Source organism: Triticum aestivum, chromosome 6B (genome assembly GCF_018294505.1).
Source record: "Triticum aestivum cultivar Chinese Spring chromosome 6B, IWGSC CS RefSeq v2.1, whole genome shotgun sequence".
Classification (NCBI taxonomy): domain Eukaryota; kingdom Viridiplantae; phylum Streptophyta; class Magnoliopsida; order Poales; family Poaceae; genus Triticum; species Triticum aestivum.
Window position 1 is genome coordinate 727,144,828 of NC_057810.1, and position 26,145 is coordinate 727,170,972.

Genomic DNA, 26,145 nt, shown 5'->3' on the forward strand with positions numbered 1-26,145 from the left:
CACAAAGCTAGGTCACAAGCCTGCGGCATACATTTTCCTGTAAACATTAGCAGAGGTAAATATACATACTACTATGGATAAAGTGTGACCTGACTAACTTCCATTGCTTCACAATTCAAAACAGCCGTTTTCCGGTCCAGCTTGCAGTTACAGGATTTAAACGATACCACAGCCTAGACCTAACCAAACCCATAAACCAGACGCGCGAGAAAGAAACAAACCTGGTACATACACCGCAGGAATGAGAAACCATAAAAACTCTGGACAAAAAGGGAAGCGAGACATCGAGGCAACAAACAATAGCAGTTTGCGTATTTTCCTTTTGGCATGGCAGATAGCTAGCTAGATGCAATGAAAATTGAGACAGATTCTGACACATTCAGTTGTTAGCATATATATACAGTACTTCTCAGATTTTCACTGCATCAGATCATTCTAGCCAGTTGCATAATTCACTAGGATGAGGGGCATAACTAAACTGCAGTGGCCAGTCCTGTAGCTAAACTGGAAATTTATATCATAACTGAACTGCAGAATTTCACTGCATCAGATCATCAGGGAATTTATATCTTCACTGAGACGAGGCGCAGAACTATATATACTGCCGCGGGCAGTCCTGGTCACTATCAAATGGGGACTTATATTTTTAAACTAAGGTTACACCAACTAATCCATCTGGTGTATCATCCTTCCACTGCCGTTTAGCAAACAATGACAACCTTATACACACAAAGCTCAAGTACAAGCAGAAATGTTAGATTTTCATCGTTGAAACAGGGGAGACGCTGAACATATATATGCTACTTTCATTATAGAAAAAAAGCATAAGTGGTCAAGTACACCTAGTAAAATACTATTAAACAGGGAGCACAGGTTGGTAAAAAACGGATAACTGAGTTATTCTAGTAAAGCTAGTGCTAGTGCCGACACCACAAAAGTTAAAACTTATCAAGTTCAACAAACAAAATACAGGAGCAGAGGGAGCACTCCTCCGTACCACGAGTAACATATTCTGCCAATGCATGCAGCAAAAACCAATCTCTACTCCCTGGATCTCAAAGGGAAATCTCAGATGAAGCCGGTGCTGCGGCAAACTGTACGTAGTTGGCTGGCAGGCACGGATCATTCATTCATTGGCCATCCGAGTAGAACATGCTTGGGTACAGCCAGAGCGGCCGAACTGATGACTGCACTGGGGTGCTTCCAAAGCCTGCGGGTTCAACGCGTGTTGGTCGTGTTGGTCTATCCTGCAAGCGATCTGGCCTGCCACACAGCCTATAGAGAAACCAAGGTCGAGCTGTACGAGCAAAGTACACGATGTCGCTCCTTCCTCCCCATAGCTCCGGGCTCATGCAAGAAAGTGCCGAGCTCTTCGCTTCCGCCCCTACAAAGAGTGCCCGCTCGCCCAGCTTCTCCACGGCCACCCGTGTCGCGGGCTCAGTTGACATGTCGAGGCGGTGGAACTCGCCAAAACTGAGAATGAGAAGTATATCACCACAAACCACCAGCCTTCCTACCACCGGCTTTCCTCCCACAGGCTTGGTTTTTATCTCCTGCAGGCCATGCTGAGGGGCCAGCTGCAGAGCGTAGGATCTCCCATAGCTATTCGAGACAATGAGCTGACCATCCAACTCCACAAAATGGTCTATTACAAACTGACAAGGAAGCTGGAGTTCGGACCAAGAGTCGTTTCCAACACGCAGATCAAGCAGGAAGGACTCGGTACTGACAAGGAGATGTGAGTTGGGTGATGCAAGTGGGGCTGTTAGAATGCCAGCCAAGTGAAGTTTTGAACATCCAGCACGGGATGGGAGACGTGGAGTCGAGACCTCGTCGCCGGTGAACACATCGATGATGCGACAGTATCCGTTGCAGTAGTAGATGAGCTTACCATAGGAGGATCCAATAAATGTCATCTTCTCCAGGGCATCTTGAGGGATCCAACAGCGAAGGGCGGCGTTTCGGTTGGCTGGATCAACAACCTTACATGGGTATAGCTCACGACAACCACTGGTACAAGGAAGAAGAGGACCTTGTGCACGAATATGGGGCTGGATGAGGAGAGGTGGTAATTTTGTGAGGAATGTGGATTTTGATGGGTACGAGGAGAAGGCAGCACGCCACGAGGGGCATGTGGTGGCGAAGCCAAGAAGGTCTCAGAAGGAGCCCAGCCGATCAACGATGGAGTGAAGCAAGCCATCTGGGAGGTCAGCCCAACCTTGGGGTCCGAAAGAGGCAAGGTGCCAAGGGAGAGAGACGGCAGGCAGTTTGCTGGGCCTCTGCATGATGCGCTGTTGATGGCAAACTCTGCAAGCAATAAAAAGAATTGTAAGCTACTACTAAGCAGATTAAGAAATACAAGGCGGATAGCATGTTAATCGGAACCATGGGTAAGGAGATGATATTCTGCAGGTGAAACATATATGCCTGTGTATCAAAGAAACTTTGCTATGTACTACCAGGAATAAGAAGCATGGATAAATAAACACATGATACTTGTTCAGATGAAATGTATGCCCATCAACCAAGGGAACTTGCTATAGACTAAAAACAAGAGTCTAATCCGGTTACATTTCGGTGGGTCGCGTTCAGATTCAGAATAAGCTAATAGCAAGAAACTTGGTTATGGAAATATGTGTCCTTCATTTTCTTTTCTTTTATTTTATTTTATTTGTGAAGCACATATGTACATTCAGAACATTTCGATGCTGGTGCCTTTCGGCTAGCAGTATACTACATCTGTACACATCCACAAGTGCTGCTCTAGCCCTCTAGGCGATGACATGATAGGGCATTAAAATGTTGTGGAGGTGCGATTTTCTTTCTTCAATTGCAGGGATCGCTCGGATTTTCTCAAAACGGCCGACAAACCAAAACTGAATCCAAAATCGCAACGCTAGCTGACCTGAAACCTAGATTAGTCCACTCAATCTACTCTAAATCTGGCCCTATGTTAGGTAAAGCACGGTGCATCTTACGCCAGAATCCACTAAAACATCCAACCAAGAACAAGCTAGGGTTTCGGCGCAGGGGCGGGAGGGAGAATGAGCCTCACAGGTAGGGTGGGGAAGGAGACGGCGATGCCGATGCCGATGCGGTCGCCGGCTGTCGTGGACGTCTTCTTCTCCAGCGGTGTCGCCGCCGACTCGCCGGGAACGGATCTGCTCTGCTCTCTCTGGCTGGGCTATTCCTCTTTTCTTCTTGGGAGGGTGGGGAGGTAGGTGTCAACACTACTGAAGCTGTGAAGCAGAAGCACACTGACGTGACGGAGCAGAGTGCACTTTGGTCTGGATTCAGATAACCAACGGCCCCGATTCGTCCCAGCACCAACTGGATAGATCAACGGTGGACAAGCATCTAAATGTTTACCGTCTTACCGTCCAACTTTATTATTGTACTGTACTACCTTGATTGATTACCCAATAACAGTTAACTAGCCCAGCCACATGGAATGTGTGATAAGCAATGGTGATTTAGAAGCCCCCAAATGTTTGAGCGCCCGGCTCCGTCAATGACAGCTCACCAAAGCATGACATAATCGAAGCCCTCAAACCTGATCTATACGTCCCAGTTGACCGACACTCCATAGCCAGCTCATATCTGGGTGGACATGGGACAGTCCGGATGCGTCTGCCACGACTGACCGGCGCACCTCATCCCCACATATAACTCATCTCGGACGAACCCTACACAGTCGGTCAAACACTCTCAAAGAGTCCATACTCCACCGCCATCTCCTTCCCTTCCCTCCCCTCTCCGTCTCCTCCCCACCTCTCCTTGTCCCTCTCTGTCATGTCGAGCTTCGGCAGCGCCAGCGGCGAAGAAGACCCCATCGACTGGACGCCCTATGCGTCGCATTAGCGCGGTTGCAGGTGGACAAGGGTGGGAGCTCGTGCCCCCCCCCCCCATCACTTGGCGTCGTAATACGGGTGACGGCGTCGTCTCCCCACTCTCCGCGGCATGATCCACGCGCTTCGCGTCGAGAAAAATCGGTCACCCTCTCCCACCCCTTCGGCCGCTGCCCCTCCCGGACAGCGCCCCCATATCTGTCCCATATATGAGCTGGTTATGGTAGGTACGAAACAGCCAGGAGATATAGACCGGTTTAAGGTGTCCAGTTGGGTGGGAAAAAAGTGACTAGGTAGTGACCGGGCAGCTAGCCTAGACGTTTGGGGAGGATATGGGGGCTCCGACGGCGAGACAAGAGGGGTGCGGGGAGGACGGTTGTGGCGGCATGACGAATCCGCCTCCGGTGTCGCCCATAGACGAGGCAAGGCCATCATCCTATCTTATACTCCCTCCGTCTCGAAAAGGTTGTCTAAGATTTATCCGTATGTAGAAAGTTGAGAAAAAGTTCCCAGCGCATTCAACATGCTTCTCTATATGCAATGGAAGTCGAGAAAAAGTTGCTGGCGCATTCAACTGTACCGAAATCTGAGACAAGTTTCCCACACTTTCAATTCAGCTGTTATGCTCCTCATTTTATTTATTTTTACATCCACTCAAATTCTAGCTAGTTGCATGATTCACTGGGATGATGAGGCACAAAGCTAACGTTTGTGCAACCACTGCAAACGTTAAAACTTACCAAGTTCAACAAACTAACTACAAAAACAAAAGGAACACTCATGCATACCAAATTTCCAGACCGCTAATGCCACAAAGAACATCAATCTCCTATCCACACAGCGAAAACCAATCTCAGAAGAAGTTGGTGCACCACCTCAGAAGAGCATACATTGATTCAAAATTGCAACTTGACTAACTTGCCTTGCCCCACAAATCAGAACAGGCGTTTCTCAGCCCAGCTTGCAAATTGCACAATAACTAAACGTCATAGCAGTTCATTTCTGCAAAGAACATACAAATTAACTACAAACCTGCTACCAGTTAAGGCACAACCACAACTTGCAACAGATAGAACAAGCCTGCTGTTCGCCTGTATATAGCATGACACATATCTAATCAACTTGCAACAGATATCTGATGCAGTCTCTAGTGACACACAGAGGCCATATATAGGTATCATCCTTTATTATTACATACATATATGATGCAGCAGAAATCAGTCTCCTCTCCCTGCTGCGTCTCGGATGTAAATTTCACAAGAAGTTTCTTGTGCGGCAAGACGTGGTCAGGCTGGATCACTGGCCACCAGAGTAGAACATGCTCGGGTACAGCCAGAACGGCGGCGGTCTGCGTAGTAGATGCCAAGGGTCGGAGCGTGAGGTGTCATTCCACCCTCCCCATCCGTATGGGCTTGTGCAAGGAAGCGCCGGAGCCGCCCACCATGGTTCCAGGCTCACGCAAGGAAGCGCCGGCAAATCCCATTCCCGTGGCTCCAAGAAGCTCGTGCAAGGAAGCGCCGGAGCCACCAACCATGATTCTAGGCTCGCGCGAGGAAGTGGTGAATCCCATACCCACGGTTCGGGCGCGTCTCCTGCATCGGGCGGTGTGTCATGCATGGGATCCGGACCTCCACACAGATGGTGTAGATCCCACGGCTTAGAGCCAAGAAGGCATGCATACAACAAGATGTTGCTCCCCAATCCCAATAGTTCCGAGCTCATGCAAGAGAGTGGCGCGCTCTTAACTTCCTCCCCTCGAAAGAGTGCCCAATTGTCTAGCTTCTCCACTGCCATCCATGTTGCTGGCTTGGTCGACACGTCGAAGCAGTAGACCTCATTAAAAGGAAAAACATTGACCATGAGAAGCATGCCACCACAAACCACCAGCCATGTTTTACCACGCCAGTCTTCACTCCTATCCTGGGACTTGGTTGTCATCTCTTGTAGACCAAGCCGAGGGGCCAACTGCAGAGTGTAGAACCTCTGGAAGCCGTCTGAGACAATGACCTGCCCATTGAATTCCACAATTTGGTCTATTACCAACATATGAGGAAGCTGGACTTCAGACCAAGAGTCACTTCCAACAAGAAAATCAAACAGGGAGAACTCGGTACTGACAAGGAGATGTGAGTTGGGTGATGTAAGGGGGGGCGTTAGAATGCCGTTCAAGTAGAATGTCTCACGTTTGACACTGGATGGGAGACGTGGAGTTGAAACCTCCACACCAGTGAACACATCGACGATGTGACAATATCCGTAGCAGAAGTAGATCATATTACCATAGGATGAGCCAATATATATCATCTTCTCCGTAGTTTCTATAGGAATCTGGCAGCGAAGGGAGGTCTTTTCGTTGGCTGGATCGATAACTACACATGTGTATAGCTGATGGCAACCATTGGCAGCAGGAAGAAGAGGACCTTGTACACGAGCATGGGGCTGGATGAGGAGAGGTGGCAATTTTGTGCGGAGCATAGATTTGGATGGGTACGAGGAGAAGGCGTCACGCCAAGAGGGGCATGTTGCTGCGAAGCCAAGAAGGTATCGGAAGGAGCCCAGCCGAGCAACGACAGAGTGAAGCAAGCCATCCGGGAGGTCAGCCCAACCTTGGGGTCTGGAGAACGCATGGGGCCAAGGGAGACATCAGACAATTTGCTGGGGCTCTGCATGATGTGCTGCTGACGGCAAAATCTGCAATCAATAAACTTTTCAAGTCAAGAAAATCATTTTTCTATATGAAAAAAAAGCTTAGAACTGTAAGCTGGTGAAGAAATACTAGACGAATAGCAGGAATAAGCAAATGATATTCTGGAGATCAAGTATATAAAAGAAACTTGATATGCTGCTTATGCACCAGGAATAAGAAGAATGTATAAAATATACGATAGTTGTTCAAATGAAATGTACGCCCGACAACCAAACGAACTTGTTATGCAATTTATTCGAATAGCAAATTTGACCTGATTATGTTTTGGTGAATCGTCATGCCGTGTTAAGGTTCAGAATAAGCTAATAGCAGCCAGCACAAGAAGAAAATTGGTTATGGAAAATGTCACGCTTCAGTTGAAGTGTTAAACTTAGATTTTAGTATTTTCTGAAGCACATTCATTCAGAGCAAAAGGGTACCAGGAAATGGGAACACCGAGTGCAGTTCTAGTAGCTCTCTAACTGCAGATGTGCCGCTTTTCGATGCCCTCAAACTGTCAGATTATCTGAAAACCGCCCACTGGATTTATTTAATCCAAGACTGAATCCAAGTCAATTATCCATCCAAAACTGCAACAGCAACGCTAGTTTTCAGAGCAATCCACTGGATCTACTCCAGTTTTAGCCTACGCATCAATCAAAAATTTCCAACCGCACCTAACCTACCAGATTGATTGATTTATGGGGAGATGCGTAGAGGAAAAGTAAGAGATGAACATTTTTCATCAAACAAAGGAAGTGGAAAAACAGGAAAACAGATGGATCTAGCTAGCTAGGGCTTTGGTGCAAGGGGATGCTGGTCAGACCTTGTAGATGGTGGTCAGATCTGCTGCGGACGTCTTCTCCGGCGGGATGGTGCCTCGCCGTCGCCGTCGCCGTCGCCGGGGTGGATCTGCTCTCTGGAGCCTCCTCGGGCCGGTGTCAACTAGTCTAGGACCAGTCCATTACGGAGACTGAAGACAGCCTGAGATGAGACACTGACTGACGGAACAGAGTGAAAACGACACATTTCTGGGTTCAGATAACCAACGGCTCAGATCTATCCAGCGCAGGCTGGCTGGCATATCAAGGACGGACAAGCATCTATGGTTACCGTACCAACAAACATACTGTACAATATAATATTAGACTCTACTCAAACACTCAAAAAATGAATATTACTCCTTCCCTTCCTAAATATAAGTCTTTTAAGAGATTTCAATAAGAAAACTACATAACAATCAACGATGTACATCTATGGTTGGGGATGGATTTGGAAACCAGTCTGTTCAAGTAAGGATGGTGTGGCGGCGGCAGCATCCTCGTGGTGGACCTGTGTCCTCGGGCTCCGCCGTTGCGACGGCGTTTGCTCCAGCGTCGGCGCGAAGCTTGGGAGGTAGTCCAGGAGCGGATGCAGATTGTGGTCTGCATCGATGATATCTGGAAGACGGAACATGTGATGGGTTCGTGGTTCGTGGATGGCAGGTATGGTTTCCTTCCGCGACGTCTTAGTCGCGGTGGGGTGCCAGATCTGGAGTTCGATGGCGTATCCGGGGTGTTGCCTCGGTCTGATTCGTTCAACAGTAAGGGCTTCACTTTTGGTGAGCCACCTTGGAGGTCCGCAAAGCTGCATATCAGCGATGGAGCCGCGTCGAACTCGGATGAGGAGGTGATCCATCATTCTTTTCTTCGGTGGCTGCTGTCGTGGTGCCGGAGGCAGGTGATGGGCGTTGGTGTCAAGCTCAGAGATGTTCTGCTATCTTTTCAGTTTTGTCATGTCGGTCCTTACGTGACTTGTACTTTAATCTCTATGGTATGAATGAGACACGTATTACCATGCAAAAAAAAGGCCGTTGTGACATTACCACGAATGCTCGTAAGAATAAGGGAGCACATAAGTAACTTTGTTATCATTGCTTCAAATAACTCCCCATTACACCACTGGGAATATGTACTGCGCGAATCATATCTCAGGTTATCACACTGAAGTTGAAGGATAAGGATAAAAAAAGTTAGAATCTTATAACGCTTCTATTGAACCCGTTCATTAAAATTTCTCACATTTTTTTGAAAAGAAACAACAAGACTACATGAGACAGTTGCAATGAGCTGCTACTTGCTCCAAAACCACCAAACCAATTGCTCCATGGATAACAAGGGACTTATACTAATCAATAGTTACCTAACCGTGAACCCCGTTGAGGCTGGACGATTATTGCACTCAAAGATGCTACTGGAGCATTATGGCATTCATCTAGTTCTATGATGCATGCCAGATTATTTCCTTTATCAAGCCAACAGTCTCACCAACAAAGGAAATAACTATCTCATATAGGGCCATTCATTTCTTCATGTATCCGATTGTCAGGTTGCGGCTTATGTGGAAAGAAAAATGTAGAAACATAGAGGGTCACATGACACGTCACAAAGAGCCAAACCATGTCCTCCAAATGTGAAGATCAGTTCGTTGGGCCATTCACTTGAACCGAGAATGCAAAAGTGAACCTAAATTTTGGTTATGGTATTGACGTGCCTAGTTACTGAAGTGAGAAGGTATCCTCATAGTGTGATGGACGGTGGTAGTGGTGAAAAATGGGGGGGATGGAGATACTTGGTAGATCTTGTTGCAGTACGCACATGGTGGCAACCAGAAAAAGTTCTTGCGCAACTCATAGGTATCCGGCGAGTGTGGAAGCGAACAATGATCAGAGGAGGTGGATGATCGATTCCTACAAGCTCGATGCAGAGGCTACACTTGCGGCAAAGATCTAGGATCCACGAGCCCATTATCGTGGATAGAGATTGTTCTAGGAGAGAAGAGGAAATTATTGCGGTGGCCATGGCAACTGACGCGGCTTGCATGCCGCCGGCAATCCCTGTGAAGGCGTTGCCGATGCGGCGTCATCCCCGCGACAGTGGGGGTGCACCTCAGACGACCGCACACCTTAATGCCTCCTGCATAGCATGCGCGCCAAGAGGACGGCGACGCCGCTCCTGGCGGAAGGATGACGATGACTTGGAGGACGGGTCTCTCCCAACGGTGATCTAGATTACTTAGGCTGGTGCCACGCGTGCTCTCGTGGCCATATGATGGGGAAGGCAGGGGATGCGTGGGGGTGGAAAGGAAGAAAATATTTGATTTATTGAGATATTGGTAAGTTTGATTTTTGAGAAGTCGTAATTTCTGATTTGATTTGGTATGTTAACCCATTGAGTTAAGAAACAAAAAGGTGAACCCAAGGGGGTGGGTGCAAAAATACAATGTGGGAGGGATCAAGTCATAAAGGGGGGAGGGGTGTGGAGTGTGTGGTTTTAGTGAGTGGAGTGTTTTAAGATTGACCAAACGAGGCAGAGGCACAAAGTCTCACAAACTCGGATCTGACAGACGGTGGAGCACGAAGAGGAGAGGGGACCGGAGGGGAGGGAGGGGTCGACGTGACGCGGCGCCTCTGCCGTGATCTCGGCGGGCGAGCGAGATGGCGACCCCGCACTCCTTCGACCACCTCGCTGATGTGACGACGGGGGTCCCCTGCTGGCCCCAGATCCCCTTCACTCTAGACATGCCAGACTCCTCCTCCCCGCGCGATGGCGCCGCAAGGCAGATCGTCGACTCCCTCCTCGTCCGCTTCCTCTCGCTCACCCGCCGCCGCATCGAAATCGCCCAGGCCCAGGTACCCCCCCCTAATGTCCCTCCCTTTGTCTCTCGCTTTCCAGATCTTGTCGCGCTTTCCAGATCTGGCCGCTCCTTTTGTCTCTCGCTTTTCAGGTCTGGCCGCGCTTTCCAGATCTGACCTCGCTTTCGAGATCTGGTCTCTCCCTTTGTCTCTCGCTTTCCAGGTCTGGACGCGTTTTCCAGATCTGGCCGCTCCCTTTGCCTCTCGCTTTCCAGTGTGTGCGAGGTCAACGACAACCTCATCGCGCATGGGTCGCTTGATTAGTCTGATTTGATGGGGGCCACCTGACCTACTAGTGTTGCCGCGATAGGCCAACGCGGTAGAAAATGCACAAATTCATGGATCCGACAATCAAAATATCAGTACAAGTGCCTACAACCTTGACCAAACTCAAAGGAACACAAAGCTACAAAAAACATGCGTTATAAAGAACTACAAGTGCAAGATATCATCCCGCGGCTCTTGGATGTCCTGGCTAAATTGATTCCCTTGTCATTGCTTGATAGACCGAACCCATGGCCAGCTAACTCATATAGTATAGTGGTGTCTACACTTCAATGCACATCTTCAAGAATTATTACGTGCGTTGAGTGGCATATATAACAGGATTTGGGTTCAGGGTGACCCAATGGACATAAAAAAAGTACATTAACAATATAACTTGCCAACATACTAGCATATAATTTATCAAACGACAAGAACAATATTTTTTATGAAAGCATTTTAAGGCCTCATTTGGTTCATAGGATATGAATATCATGGAAATAAAAAAACATAAAAAATGAGATGACATGTATCATAAATCCTATGGAAAAAGACATGTCATTTAGTTCATATAGGAGCTTTTTCCCATTGAGACTAGGCTAAAATTTTCTTTTGGATCCTATCCTATTCAGGAATAAGATGCTATCCTATTCATGAATAAGATGCTATTCCAGCAAACCAAAGGGTTTCAAATGAATTTTCCCTACAAGATTATCCTTTCGAATTGCTACAAATATTTTGTAAACCAAATGAGGCATATTTGAGAAAAAGTGATGCAATGCCTTGGTTCTCTTTATTTTGCAATAATTATACAATAAAATAAATAAATATTATTTGTCGCTTGAAACAAATCTCTAATAACCGACCAGTTTAATTTATCAATTCTCGGTTTAAAATTTAAAGTTTAAACTCTCAGTTAAACTTATTTAAATTTTTGCAAAAGTAAATTTATACTTAGAACTAAAAAAGATGAGAAATCATGAATTGGATGAGATGAAAAGGCAGTGGTGCTCTTGCATCTCGCCTCAATGTATGCGCCTTGCACGCTTCGCCATTGCCGCTCAGTCATCCATTGCTTTCTTGCTTCACTAAACATTCAGGAGGATAAAACGATCGGGGAGATGTATGTATGAAGCGGGAGACATCATGGCCAATGAAATGATGTACGCTTACAAGGATATAGAGAGGAAACGAACCAACCGTGTTGGAAGGTCATTAATTCATGGTCTTAGGCCATTGAGAGGTAGATGATTTTCAATATTTTTTTTGCAAATATTGAAGTGATTGGCTGAACCCCATAGTAGTCCACGGACCACCCCTGTCCATTGTGTGGCTAGGTCACATTACACCTTCATTTGCCTTTACTTATTTCTCATTAAGTTTGCAATGTGATTGGCTGTCATCGAATCGATTTACGCGGTGGCATACCTTCCATCCATGTTCCCTCGCCTCACCTCACCCCGCATCCGCCTCAACTCTTGCAAGTTGTTCCCTTTCCAATCCGTACCCGGCGATCAAGCCCACGATCTCACCATCCACAAAAGATCGTGTTTCCGTCTCTCAATCTCCTGTTCTACCCTTCGCTTTACACCAGGCGCCGGAGTGTTGCCGCCGCCATCAATCTGGACCTGCACGAGTGCCGACGAGCCCGCCCTTCCCCGCTCCCCAAAGCTACACCTCGGTGACCTCCAGACACGCCCGGCGTCCGCCTTGCTGCCAGCAACTCTTAGTCTTCAAGCTCATGCTCACGGTTGTCTCTACAAGTCAGGTATTCAACATCATTTTTCTCGAGGAACCGGCGGGGAACGTCGCCTTTTTCGCCAGAGAAAAGCGTATGCCTTGCGCTACGTGCCCGCAACCTTGTTGTTGGTCTGCCGCCGTGCTCTCCTTTTTCAGTACTAGAGTTACCTAATTAAGATCAGTATTCATCTGAATCATTCTTTTTTTTTTGAAAAGATTTCAGAAAGGGGGCAAGTCATTAGAACCCGTGCCTATGTAATAATTCAGTTCATCCCAAGCATGATCCAGACGGAAATGCGCGTTTTTTTGTTTCGAGAAAGGAAAGCAATCAATCAATACACAGTGATGATGATTAACACTTGCTTGATGTAAATGGCAAGGTGATTCATTCATGTATGTAGGAGAACATCAACAACAACAGTTACAACACATAGGAGTAATATGTGGGTTTAAGTGAGTGGAGTGTTATTACCCTTGACATTAACCAATCGATCGAGATTAGGGAGGAGGGTCACCGGTCACACACTCTGACAGACGGGCAGTGGAGCACGGAGAGGAGAGGGGAAGGGGACGGACGGACGCGGCGCCTCCGACGCGATCTCGGCGGGCGGGCCGGCGAGCTGGCGACCCCGCGCACCTCCCACCACCTCGCCGCCGCCGCCGCGCTCGCGGCGGCGGGGGTCTCCTACCCGCCGCCGCTGCCCCCCACGCCGCACGCCGCGGGGGCCTCCTCCTCCTCCTCCTCCACCTCCCCGCACGACGCCGGCGCGGGCGGCGCCGCCCGGCAGATCGTCGACTCCCTCCTCGCCCGCTTCCTCCCGCTCGCCCGCCGCCGCATCGAGACCGCCCAGGCCCAGGTGACCTTCCCCCCCGCCCCCCTCCCCCCTTCCCTCCCGCGTTCCCCGATTCCGCCCGTCCCCCGTTCGCGCGCGAGGTCAACGAGAGCCGCGCCACCACCCCCGCCGCCGCACAGGGTTCGCTCGCTTGATTAGTTCGATTGGGCTGTGGGTCGCCTGACCCGCCGGCGTCGCCACGGCAGGAGGCCGGCGCCGTTGAATTTATTTATTTATTTATTTAGATTTAGCTCCTGACCTAACCTATCCAACCTGTGTACGTATGCGCCCCCTGCCCACACGGCGGACATGCTCGGTGTTGATTAGGTTTGCCGAGGTCTGACCAATGTTCCGAAGCACCGACTCCAGGCCCCGATGCGCTGCCGCGGCATGCGTGCCTAGAAATGCTGGGGTTTTAGTCGCTCCTGCTTCCGTGTGACGTGTTGGCTGTCGCGTCACCGATACCACGCCCTTGCAGCGCTGTTCGCGTGTGCTCATATAGAGAGCATTGATTACTCGGTTCGTCGTGCCGCGGTTGAGTTTGGATTTAGCTCATGACCTAACCTATGTGCGCTTCCTGCCCACATCGTGGAAATGCTCAGTATCAGTTGGGTCACAAAATGCTCCAGGGTATCGCCGCTTGGCCCATTGCGGCGCATACGGATGTACCCGCTCACATGTTTCCGGAAAAAAGTTGGGATTTATTTACTCCTGCTTGCATGCGCTGGTTATTACCGATGTCATGTGTTTGCACCATTTTTTTGTGTATGCTGGTATCGGAGAGCATTGATTATTCGGTCTGTCGTGGGCGTTCCGCTGTTTCTTCCGAGTGCCGGTTTCTTGTAACTCGGTAGTTACCATTACTGGAGTCTGTCGCAATGTGCATTTCACCGCACCGCCCAATTTACAGTCGTGCTTTAGGATTTCTGCCTTTCGCTCTTTTGGAAAGCATACAAGAGTTACTGTATTTGTGCATTCCGCTGTTGAAACGTTATGCATTTCTTTCTTTACCATCCAGATCAGCATGATGCCACGTGTTATGTTTGCAGAGAAAATGCTATAATGCAGCACTATTTTTTCTTTCTTTCTGAATAAGCAGGATGGACAATACCTACGGCCATCTGACCCAAGCTACGAGCAAGTACTTGATTCACTTGCCATGGTTGCAAGGCACACACCTCTACCTCTTCTCGAAGCTCTTCTTCGGTGGAGAGAAAGGTACGCTGATTGACATTGTAACTCTTGAAAAAATTCCAACCTGGTAGTCTTTAAGATTTCAATTTATTTTACACCGAGCTTTCAGCTTTGTTGCTTATTCCTACCCTGGAAACTCTGCAGTCTTGTACTTTTTACTGAAGTTTTGTACACCATTATTCTGCAGTGAATCACCAAAAGGTGCCCATGATGCCTCAACATACCAAAAGAAGGTCTGTTATCAACCGACCATCTGTTTTCCTTACAAAGAACCATATTCTCTTCCACTGTAGGTTGTATGCTCAATGAACATCACCAGATATGCATTCCGTAGATTATCTTATAGTTACAGATTGTCACTAGCAAACTTTTTCATCCTTGATCTATCAAACTTGGTCTTTCCCTAAACATTTTAACATGCAATTCCCCTGTCTAAAATATTCATGGATTTCCCTTTCCTTTACCCAGCTTGCTGTCGAGTGCATATTCAGCTCAGCCTGCATTCGATTTGCTGAGTATTGCCCACAGGAGGGAATCACAGGTTATCTCTTTTTGCTGTTCTTTGTGTGAGGTCTTTGCGTAGTTAATTATTTTAAACATAGTTGGCTAACTTATACGTTATTTTGCCCAGAGAAACTTTGGAATGGCTTGGAAAGTTTCGTATTTGATTGGCTAATTAATGCAGACAGGTGAGAATTTACTGCCTTCTTAAATGCAGTTTCTTGTATGGTAAGAACATGGCAATACCAGCTTGTGCAATCTTAAAGCAGAATGCTGTACATTGAACATCTAATTCTTAGCAAATGAGCAAAAACTTTCCCTTTTAAAAAATTAACAAAATGTGTTGAATATGCTGAATTCGACTTGGTGACCGTCCAATCAGCTGTTAACCAGTCAGTTAATAGGCTACTTGGCTGATTGTTTGAGCATTGGAGCAGCACATAAATAATACTTGTATGTATGCAACGCCTATAAGCTGTCTTATTTTGTTTACATGTGCCAAGTTCCTCCAAAAAAAAAGTGCCAAGTTCCTCAATTTGTTTTACATGTGCTATAAAAAGGAAACTTATTACCCTAAAAGAAGAGAGAAGGAAACTTATGTACTTGTGGATGCTGAGCCTCTCCCTACCTTTTTTGCCTTCTCCAGGGTTGTTAGCCAAGTAGACTATCCTTCGTTGGTTGATCTGCGAGGTCTCCTTTTAGATCATGTTGCTCAACTTTTAGGAGCTTTATCCCGTATCAGGTACGTTTCTTAATGTGTCCTACTGCCATGGATCAGGGGAACATCTATCTCTCTGTCTTAAGTTACTGGGAACTCTGATTATTCATGCAGGTTTAGTTCTGTGACCGAGAGGTTTTTTATTGAGCTTAATAATCGCCGTGTTGATACTCCTGTTGCTAGAAGTGAGACACTCAACATTATTAATGGGATGCGCTACCTCAAACTGGGGGTACGATTATACAAAGACCACTTCACTATTTCAATATTTGCTCCAGTTCATAAGGATTCAAAGTGCATGACATGGCCAATGTGATATATTCTGCCATCACATATAGATTCTGGCATGTATGGTGCATCTATATCATTAAATTTATAGATGGCTTATGTATGCTCCCTTAATTTATTTGTCCAGGTGAAGACGGAGGGTGGGCTGAATGCTTCGGTATCCTTCATTGCAAAAGCAAATCCTCTAAATCGACCTCCAAACAAGAGAAAGAGTGAACTGCAACATGCTTTGTGCAACATGCTCTCAAGTATACTGGCTCCACTTGCCGAGGGAGGCAAAAATCATTGGCCTCCACTAGGTGTGGAACCTGCATTGTCACTTTGGTATGATGCTGTTACTCGAATAAGAGGGCAGCTCATGTATTGGATGGATAAGCAGAGCAAGCATATTGCTGTAAGTTGATGACATTTTATTTTAATTTTATACTTGAACAGTTGAACTTCCATATTTGTAAAAAAGATTGTATGTGTTGATTTCATTTCTTAATCTTCTTTCTGTTGATCACTTTGGTACCTTGCAAATTTGACCTACCATCAGTTTCTTATTTTATGCCCAGAAAGTGGCAACTTTCTTATTATGAACATTGTCTTTACACTTCCTACTTTCCAGTTTCCACAAGTTTTTTTCCTGTTTTTATCTTAGATAGCGATCACCACCTTCTCAATTGGAAGAAATATTAGATTCCATAAATGGTCCTAAACTCTTTATTTTACTCCTTAATCAATCAAACCACTCAGTTTATTCAAATGTTTTTACATGTTTATTTGCTTGCTGGCATGAGGATTTAATGACACAGGACTGAGATTTTTAGAAACTGTTCTGTAAATTTAACGAATTGTGTTTTTTTGGTTATGTGTGGATTAAGTTTTAACTGTTGTGGATGAATTACGGTAGGGATGCAAATTTGGAACCTCCAGGGTACCTCCGACCCTCCTTAGTTCAACTAAATCAACTAAACCTTCAGAATTCACCTCACTTTTTGAAGTTAGTTCATTTGGTTGAACTAAGAAGGGCCGAAGGGTACCCTGTAGGTTCCAAATTTGCATCCCTAAATTACGGCAATAAACTCCTCACTCATTATTTTCGTGACATGCTAGTTTCTGACTTGTTGTTGCACCACATATTTTCCTATTTATATTTGATGCTGAATCTTCTTTGCAGGTTGGATTTCCACTGGTCACTCTTTTTCTTTGCCTTGGTGATTCCCAGACGTTCAACATTAACTTCTCTCAGCATTTGGAGATCCTGTATAAGTATCTTAAGGTAATTTATGTCTACACATTATGAGAACAAGATTATGATCTCATACTGTCTTACTGATCAATATTTTGTATTGTTCTTTTTCTTTATAATAGAGATTCTGATTTATGAAACTTGTATTCTTCCTTTGTGCTGCATGAAGCATACATCTGATTGGCTGTTTATTGCACAGGATAAGAATCATCGATCAATGGCACTAGATTGTCTACACCGGCTGGTAAAATTTTATGTAAACGTTTATGCAGATTATCAGCCCAGAAATCAAGTTTGGGACTATTTAGACAGTGTGACCTCTCAATTGCTGACCGTGTTGAAGAAAGGATTACTGACTCAAGATGTCCAGCATGATAAACTTGTTGAGTTTTGTGTGACCTTGGCTGAGAGCAACCTGGATTTTGCAATGAATCATATGATACTTGAACTGTTGAAACCAGATAGTCTTAGTGAAGCAAAGGTTGTTGGCCTTAGGGCTTTGCTTGAGATTGTTGTTTCTCCATCAAATCAACAAATTGGCCTGGATGTTTTCCAAGGTAACATGGTTTTGGCAGCCGTATCAGTTTTTACAACTTAATTATTTTGTGACAATATGGTAAGCAGTATATTTACTCTGTATTTTCAGTGTATGGTATTGGCCACTATGTTCCAAAAGTCAAGTCAGCCATCGAGTCAATATTAAGGTCTTGTAGCAAGGCTTATAGCCTAGCCCTTCTTACATCATCGAAATCTACAATTGGTATGTTGCTACTTATCATCAATTCATCATATGTAGCAAATGTTCAAAATACCGCAAAGTGCTATTGTTTCTATGTATTTATTTTGGACCATACTGATAATGAAAATTGTGAAAGAGAGCAGCAAATACTTTAATCCATTTGCTTTTTTTACCCCTGATTTCTAGTATCATATTTTCAGATAACGTAACAAAGGATAAATCTCAGGGATCACTCTTCAGATCTGTGCTCAAATGTATACCATACTTGATAGAAGAGGTGGGGCGTAATGATAGAATGACTGAGATTATACCTCAACATGTAACAAGTATTGACCCTGTTGTCCGTGAAGAAGCCGTGCTAGTTTTGAACAGGATCGTACGATTTCTACCTGATCGTCGGTTTGCTGTGCTGAAAGGAATGGCTACTTTTATCCTGAAACTCCCCGATGAGTTCCCTATTTTGATTCTCAATTCACTGGGACGCCTAGTAGAGCTTATGCGGTTGTGGAGAGCTTGCCTCTCTGAGGAACTTCTGGCAAAAGATATGCAAAGTTTTAGACGTTCTAGTCTTGGAGGCGATACGCTACAGAAATCATCTCCTTTTCATAGGTCCAAAGATATATCTGAATTCCGTGCCTCGGAAATGGATGCGGTTGGTCTTGTCTTTCTCAGCTCTGCTGATGTTCAAATACGGCTTACAGCTCTGGAGTTATTGCGATGTGTTCGATCTCTAAAGAATGATCTGAGAGATTACTCAGCAAATGAAGGCGACACTAAACTGAGACTTGAACCAGAACCAATATTTATCATTGACATCATAGAGGAAAATGGGGTGAGTTCCTAATATCATTGCTTGTTGGATTTAAGGTTTTTTGAGCTGTCAGAAGACTTATCTGAGATGCAACATTTTTAATTGGAAGTAAAATATTTAGTTGCAATGTTTCTTTCCTCTAATATTCTTGTGGTTTCCTACACCCCCACATTCCGAACAGAGCCTTGAAATTTGTCATTGAACCTTTCATGCTTGACCACATAAGTAAATATTTATAATTTTGCAGGAAGACATTGTTCAGAGCTGTTATTGGGATCCAGGGCGACCTTATGATCTGAGACGTGAGATGGATCCCATCCCTTCTGATGTGACACTTCAATCCATCTTGGAGAGCGCTGATAAAAGTAGATGGGCCCGCTACCTGAGTGAAATTGTGAAATATGCGGCTGAACTTTGTCCTGCCTCTGTGCATGTTGCAAGGCAAGAACTCCGGTCTTCTTCTGGATTTTTTTGTGCATATTTTTTAAGAAAAGTGTGATCATGTTATCCACTATATCGTTCATGCAGAGAGAATAATTACAAGTCGATACCCTATTCCACACCACATGGTTGCAGTCTCTCGCAATCTTGTGTGCTTGCGCCTTAGAGTTGTTGTATATATGGTTTAGTTTGTTGATATGCTAGTTGATATTTTTTTTATTTTTCCCATGTCGGTTTTCTGTAGTGTGTTCGATTATGCAGAGGCTTTTCTGCACTATGGAAACACTACAGTAGGGCTTCTTTTCTTTCTGAATTCTGTTCGCAAGAAATTTGGAGTAGAAGCTCACCTCCTTAGATGGGGAGTTTGACCAGTTGTGTTAAAACCTCCTTAGATGATGAGTTGACTAGCTGAGAGCTTGAGACACTCAATACTGAATTTGTTTATTCAAACTAGCATAGGAATGTGTTGCTGCAGAGGAGTTTATATTTCTTTAAATAGCTTATAAAAACAAATATACTATATAGTGCAAAAATTTAATATGTCGTTTTACTGAATTTGATGGTCAAGTGAGAAACCAATACTGAATATTCATTGTACAGTTTGGTAATATCAGAACTAGTGTTCTTATGTGATCGTGTAATGCTTAGAGCTTGAGTCGTTTGAAATATCGATTAGCTTTTATTTAAGTTTCCACTAAGATGGTTGAATGTTGAAGTATGTTATGTTATTATGGTGTGGGCATGTGAAGAATTGATGAGATGTCAGGGTTCTCTCTTACTTCGTAGACCATTGTCAGTTTTCTGCCCCTATCAAGGTCAAGGATCAATGTCAGTTTCTGTCACTACCAAGAGCAATGATCAATGTGACCTTGCTTCTTTCTTTCCTTTTTCTCTTCATCCTAGTTCTTAAACAACTCAGATTTCTGCATTGATTTGACAATTTGGCTGGGCATCTTATTGACTTTCTTTCATGACTCAACAGATTAGAAGTTGTTAGGAGACTTGATCAAATCACTCCCTCCGAGCTAGGTGGAAAGTCTCAGCAATTACAAGATTCTGAGGCCAAGCTTGACCAGTGGTTGATATATGCAACATTTGCATGCTCTTGCCCACCTGATAACAAAGAATTCGTCCCCAAAGCAGCGAGAGACATTTTCCATACAATTTTCCCATCGCTGCGCCATGGTTCAGAAGGATATGCAGTAAGATGATTATTTTTCCAAGCTTTCAAACTCCACCTTGCATATTACTCTAGTTTTGCACTATAATGACTTTTGCGGGACAATCATGAGCTAACAGACTATGGATTAAAGTATTAATGCCATTTTGCTGTATATTGAATCTCAGTCAAGCATTTCAACATAGTACATGATTTGTTGATTATGGCATCAGTACATGAATTAACTTATCCTTTTGGTTTATTTTTGTTTCTGCAGCTTGCTGCTACGGCTGCACTTGGGCACTCACATCTAGAAGTATGTGAAATCATGTTCGGTGAACTTGCATTTTTCCTTGAGGATGTTTCATCAGAAACTGAAGGAAAATCAAAATGGAAGGTACATCGGCTTTACCTTCTACCAATATCAGTATAGTGGTTAAATTGTTGGATTCATCGAAGTCACTGCCTCTTTATTCCTTAAACATCTTCACTCAAGAGGTCAAATATTTGGTAGACCTTGCTGTTTCACTGAAACTTGACCTTTGCTTCTCTGATGACATATCTTATTTGATTCAGTTGACTTTACATAGCTATGTAGCTTAATAAGTTCTTTCATTTCTCTTTGGCCATATTCCATGCCCAATATTCTAACTTATTAGTTAAAATATAGTAAAATGCACATATCATTTGTATTTCTATTTTTTTGCATTAGTCTGTATGCAAGAGCAAGCACATCAACATTTAAAATAGTCATAATAATGTATGCTCTCTTACTGTAGTTATTTTCTTATGTGTTTGCCTCTGCAGAATCCTAGGTCCCGCCGTGAGGATCTGCGCACTCATGTTGCAAACATACATCGAATGATAGCTGAAAAGATTTGGCCTGGGATGCTTATTCGGAAGCCTGTTCTCCGTTTACATTTTCTAAAGTTTATTGAAGAAACATACCGCCAAATCAACATGTCATCATCTGATGGCTTTCAGGATGTGCAGCCTCTCCGATATGCATTAGCATCTGTCATAAGATATCTAGCTCCTGAGTTTGTTGATGCAAGGTCTGAGAGGTTTGACAACAGAATACGTAAGAAACTTTTCGATCTTCTTCTTAACTGGAGTGATGAATCTGGCAGCTCATGGGGGCAGGAAGGCGGCACTGATTATCGCCGTGAACTTGAGCGATATAAAGCCACTCAACATAATAGGTCAAGGGAATCACTCGACAAGCTTGCATTTGACAGGGAAATGGCTGAGCAGTTGGAAGCTATCAATTGGGCTTCCATGCATGCTATTGCTTCTTTGCTTTATGGTCCTTGTTTTGATGATAATGCTAGAAAGATGTCAGGTCGTGTAATATTGTGGATCAATAGCTTGTTCGGGGAACCAGCTCTGAGAGCACCTTTTGGGCATTCACCAGTAGACCCTCGAACACCATCATACTCAAAGCATACCGATGGAGGGCGCTTTGGTGGAAAGGACAAACAAAAGGCTAGTCAGTTTCGGGTTCTCTTAGCAAAAACCGCGTTGAAGAATATTTTGCAGACAAATTTGGATTTGTTCCCTGCTTGCATAGACCAGGTAAGTTCTGCTTCTGTTTTTGTGCCTTATACTTTCTGACTGTGTGGCAACAAGTAAACTAATTGCAGTGGGCACACATTGTGTGTTCTTTAAATTAGCCATTTAGTTGCATTTGTATATTCATGTTGAAGTTCTCTTCTCAAACTGGTCTATTAATTCTTTGGTGACCATCATCTTGTTGATTAATCTTGTTCAGCTTAGGATGGTGCTATTCATATATTTTTTCTGAAGAGAAAACAGCAGGAGAGGGCGGCTCCTACTGTGTTAAATTAATAAGGGAAAGTTATTTACAAGAGCAAGGACCATTTTGCCCCTGGGGTGGGGTGGGGGGGTGGGGGGGTGGGGCAGAATAAAATACAATAGGATTTAAGCTACTATGGAAGATATAAAAGTGTCTAGGAACTCAGATAATTCAGGGGATACCCTAAACTTGAGCTGTTTCATATTTCTTTTTTGTCCCTTCTTTAGTCATTCTTGGTTATTTCCTTCTAGGATGTTACGCTTATAGTTTTTACAGTATTGCTTGCCATCACTGTTAAATTGATGGTTTCAATCATGTGTTGATCTTTGCAGTGCTACTCTCCAGACGCTGCAATAGCGGATGGGTATTTCAGTGTTCTGGCTGAAGTTTACATGCGTCAAGAAATTCCAAAATGTGAGATCCAGAGACTTTTGAGCTTGATCCTCTACAAGGTGGTCGATCAAACAAAACTGATCCGTGACAGTGCCCTCCAGATGCTGGAGACACTCTCTCTCCGTGAATGGGCTGAAGATGATGCTGATGGCATTGGACACTATCGGGCATCTGTTGTTGGCAACCTTCCAGACTCCTACCAACAATTCCAGTACAAGCTGTCCTCAAAGCTCGCCAAGGACCATCCTGAACTCAGTGAGCATCTATGCGAGGAAATTATGCAGCGCCAGCTTGACGCAGCGGACATTATAGCACAGCATCAGGTCCTCACATGCATGGCTCCTTGGATAGAAAATCTCAACTTTGTGAGGTTAAAGGAATCTGGGTGGAGTGAGAGACTGCTGAAAAGTCTTTATTACGTGACATGGAAGCACGGTGATCAGTTTCCTGATGAGATTGAGAAACTATGGAGCACCGTTGCTAGCAATACTCGCAACATTATCCCTGTGCTTAACTTCTTGATTACCAGAGGGATAGAGGACTGCGATGCCAATCCATCAGCAGAGATCACTGGTGCATTTGCTACATACTTCTCAGTTGCCAAGCGTGTCAGTCTATACCTAGCTCGAATTTGCCCACAGCAGACCATTGATCATTTGGTCTGTGAGTTATCTCAGAGAATGCTTGAAGAGAATGAGGAACCAATCAGGCCTGGGAAGTTTGATGCTTCTGCAAATGTTGTGTTGGAGTTCTCTCAGGGACCTACTACCTCTCAGATATCATCAGTAATTGATAGCCAGCCTCACATGTCCCCCCTGCTTGTCCGTGGTTCTCTTGATGGCGCAATCAGGAATGTCAGCGGAAACTTGAGCTGGCGGACATCGACAGTCACTGGACGAAGTGTGTCTGGCCCATTGAGCCCATTGGCCCCGGAGGTGACCAACATCCCAAACCCCACTACAGGCCGGTCAGGCCAGCTCCTTCCAGCGTTAATGAACATGTCAGGGCCGTTGATGGGTGTCCGAAGCTCGGCTGGTCATCTCAGGAGCCGTCATGTTTCCAGGGATAGTGGAGACTACTATTTTGACACCCCAAATTCAAACGATGAATTTCTGCATCAAGGGGGCAGTGGAATTCATGGGATTAATGCTAAGGAGCTCCAATCTGCATTACAGGGGCACCAGCACTTGCTTTCACGTGCCGACATTGCTTTGATTCTCCTTGCTGAAATTGCTTATGAAAATGACGAGGACTTCCGTGAAAATTTGCCTCTGTTATTCCATGTCACGTGTGTTTCAATGGATAGCTCAGAAGACATTGTGCTTGAGCATTGCCAGGATTTGCTCGTGAATCTCCTCTACTCGCTTGCTGGCCGGCATCTTGAACTGTATGAGGTTGAGAGCAGTGAAAGGGAGAATAAGCAGCATGTGGTGAGCTTGATAAAATACATCCAGTCTAAAAGAGGCAGCCTGATGTGGGAGAACGAGGATCCTACCCTTGTCCGGACTGAACTTCCTAGCACTTCACTCTTGTCAGCACTCGTACAAAGCATGGTCAGTGCAATTTTCTTCCAGGGGGATCTTCGTGAGACTTGGGGTGCTGAAGCACTTAAGTGGGCCATGGAGTGCACATCCCGTCACCTGGCCTGCCGATCGCACCAGATATATCGTGCTTTACGTCCTAGTGTCAAGAGTGATAGCTGCGTGTTGCTTCTGAGGTGTGTCCACAGATGTTTGGGTAACCCTGTCCCTTCTGTTCTGGGGTTTGCAATGGAGAATTTGTTAACACTTCAAGTCATGGTTGAGAACATGGAGCCGGAGAAGGTGATACTTTACCCGCAGCTCTTCTGGGGCTGCGTTGCGCTGATGCATACCGACTTTGTCCACATCTACTGCCAAGTGCTTGAATTGTTCTGTAGGGTGATTGATCGCTTGACCTTCCGTGACCGGACAACTGAGAATGTGTTGCTCTCCAGCATGCCCCGTGATGAATTCGACGTCAATGGGTATATAAGCGACCTCCACAGGCTGGAGTCGAGGACTACCTCAGAGAGGCTGCTGTCTGTCACCGAGACCGGAAAGGTCCCTGATTTTGAAGGCGTGCAGCCGCTGGTACTGAAAGGGCTCATGTCTAGCGCCAGCCATGGGTCTGCAATCGAGGTGCTATCCAGGATCACGATACCCACATGCGATTCTATATTTGGGAATCCTGAGACAAGGCTGCTGATGCACATCACAGGTCTGCTCCCATGGCTCGGGTTGCAGCTCACCAAGGACGTATCTTCCCTAGGGTCAGCTTCGCCTCTACAAGAACAGAACCAGAAGGCCTACTATGTGGCATCCAATATCTCAGGATGGTGCCGTGTGAAATCTCTTCATGTCCTAGCCGAGGTCTTCAGAGCATACTCTTACGGGGAAATCATCTCACTGGAAGACCTCTTCGCGCGCGCCTCGCCTCCGATCTGCGCCGAGTGGTTCCCGAAGCACTCGTCCCTGGCCTTTGGGCACCTCCTCAGGCTCCTGGAGAGGGGCCCTCTGGACTACCAGCGGGTGGTGCTCCTGATGCTCAAGTCGCTGCTGCAGCAGACCCCCGTGGACCCGTCCCAGATCCCCCAGGTGTACAACGTGGTGTCGCAGCTCGTTGAGAGCGCGCTGTGCGCCGAGGCGCTCAACGTGCTGGAGGCGCTGCTGCGGAGCTGCGGCGGCGAGAACGGTGGCGGCCATGGGGGGATGATGACGGGTGAGAAGGTGCTGGAGAGGATGCTGCTCCCGCAGTCGTCGTTCAAGGCCCGGAGCGGGCCGCTCCAGTACGCGGCCGGGTCGGGGTTCGGGTCCATGATGGCGGCCCAGGGCGTCGCCGCCCCCGTGGACACCGGGCTGGTCACGCGCGACGTGGCGCTGCAGAACACCCGGCTGCTGCTCGGGCGCGTCCTCGACACCTGCGCCCTCGGCCGCAAGCGGGACCACAAGCGCCTGGTGCCGTTCGTGGCCAACATCGGGTAGCAGGCGCAGGATCATGCTGTTGTTGTTTGTCAACTCAATGTGGCTTGTACATCTATTATCTATATATAGGAGCTAAAAGATGGCCGGTTCACCTGAGAGAGGGCGACAGTTCGACGAGCTTTGAACTGGGCAAACTAAAAATTTTGAATTTTGAAACTTGTATTTATATGGCCCGCGGCCGGACGCGCAAGGCCTAGCTGCGGAGTTGATGATATGTGGATGGATGTTAGCTGTAGACTCTAGTTGAGCTCAGTGTACAAAGCTTTTTTCTTCTTGCTTGTTTTGGCTGGAGCATGTGTAAATCTTTTGTGTTATCTTTGCTTTGTGAAATGGTGATGATAATCCCAAATGCATTGGAACTGCATGTGTTATTTTTTCACGTGATTATCTCTGAGGCCTCTCAACAAAGCCGGATGAGAGAGAAAAAAAGAGAGCGCACTCTATGCATTTTTCTTCTATCCATCATCCTACTCTATCTCTCTTTTTCCTTTTCTTTTTGCAAAATCATCAGATCTATTATAAAAGTTCATCGGGAGTACATAATAAAAATAACAAATAATTAGGAAACCGTACGTATAGATTTGTTGTAGAGCTTTAATAGTGTCCTTGGGTTTTATACGTATGCCATAATACGTCAAGTTACAATCTTGAACACCATGTGAATGTGCAAGACCCTGCTTGCTTATCCTATATACCTAAGAGATTGATCCCCACTACACGTGACAAGGGAAGAAAAATGTGTAGGAGTGGGACAAAAGAGAGGTAAGCCCAGCCTAACTAGCTAGGATTGTAAAAAAAATATGGG

General features: G+C 45.7%; 2 protein-coding genes and 1 pseudogene across 2 annotated transcripts; 1 reads left to right on the forward strand and 2 right to left on the reverse strand.

Moving 5' to 3' along the window:
* Nucleotides 1-786: 786 nt before the first annotated feature.
* Nucleotides 787-3,290, reverse strand: LOC123140125 (uncharacterized). The gene is made up of 2 exons (XM_044559859.1): nt 3,056-3,290; nt 787-2,307 (listed from the first exon to the last, which is right to left on the reverse strand). The coding sequence occupies exon 2, from the start codon at nt 1,914-1,916 to the stop codon at nt 1,131-1,133; it is 786 nt and encodes a 261-aa protein (XP_044415794.1). The 5' UTR covers nt 1,917-2,307; nt 3,056-3,290; the 3' UTR covers nt 787-1,130.
* Nucleotides 3,291-4,783: 1,493 nt separating this feature from the next.
* On the reverse strand, nt 4,784-6,517 carry LOC123140126 (uncharacterized; annotated as a pseudogene).
* Nucleotides 6,518-10,009: 3,492 nt separating this feature from the next.
* On the forward strand, nt 10,010-25,719 carry LOC123139808 (uncharacterized). The gene is made up of 19 exons (XM_044559502.1): nt 10,010-10,204; nt 10,300-10,370; nt 12,666-13,068; nt 14,144-14,262; nt 14,426-14,471; nt 14,707-14,779; nt 14,870-14,927; nt 15,386-15,481; nt 15,572-15,689; nt 15,873-16,139; nt 16,908-17,009; nt 17,179-17,536; nt 17,626-17,739; nt 17,919-18,550; nt 18,777-18,970; nt 19,953-20,172; nt 20,407-20,526; nt 20,937-21,704; nt 22,278-25,719. The coding sequence occupies exons 1-19, from the start codon at nt 10,010-10,012 to the stop codon at nt 25,338-25,340; spliced, it is 7,017 nt and encodes a 2,338-aa protein (XP_044415437.1). The 3' UTR covers nt 25,341-25,719.
* Nucleotides 25,720-26,145: the final 426 nt, after the last annotated feature.

Bases quoted from the DNA above. Each gene is read 5' to 3' on its own strand.
- LOC123140125 (XM_044559859.1), bottom strand. From the start codon at position 1,916: ATGACATTTATTGGATCCTCCTATGGTAAGCTCATCTACTACTGCAAC.
- LOC123139808 (XM_044559502.1), top strand. From the start codon at position 10,010: ATGGCGACCCCGCACTCCTTCGACCACCTCGCTGATGTGACGACGGGG. The intron at 14,928-15,385 runs GTGAGAATTTAC...TGCCTTCTCCAG, and splicing joins TGGCTAATTAATGCAGACAG to GGTTGTTAGCCAAGTAGACT. The intron at 20,173-20,406 runs GTAAGATGATTA...TTGTTTCTGCAG, and splicing joins ATGGTTCAGAAGGATATGCA to CTTGCTGCTACGGCTGCACT.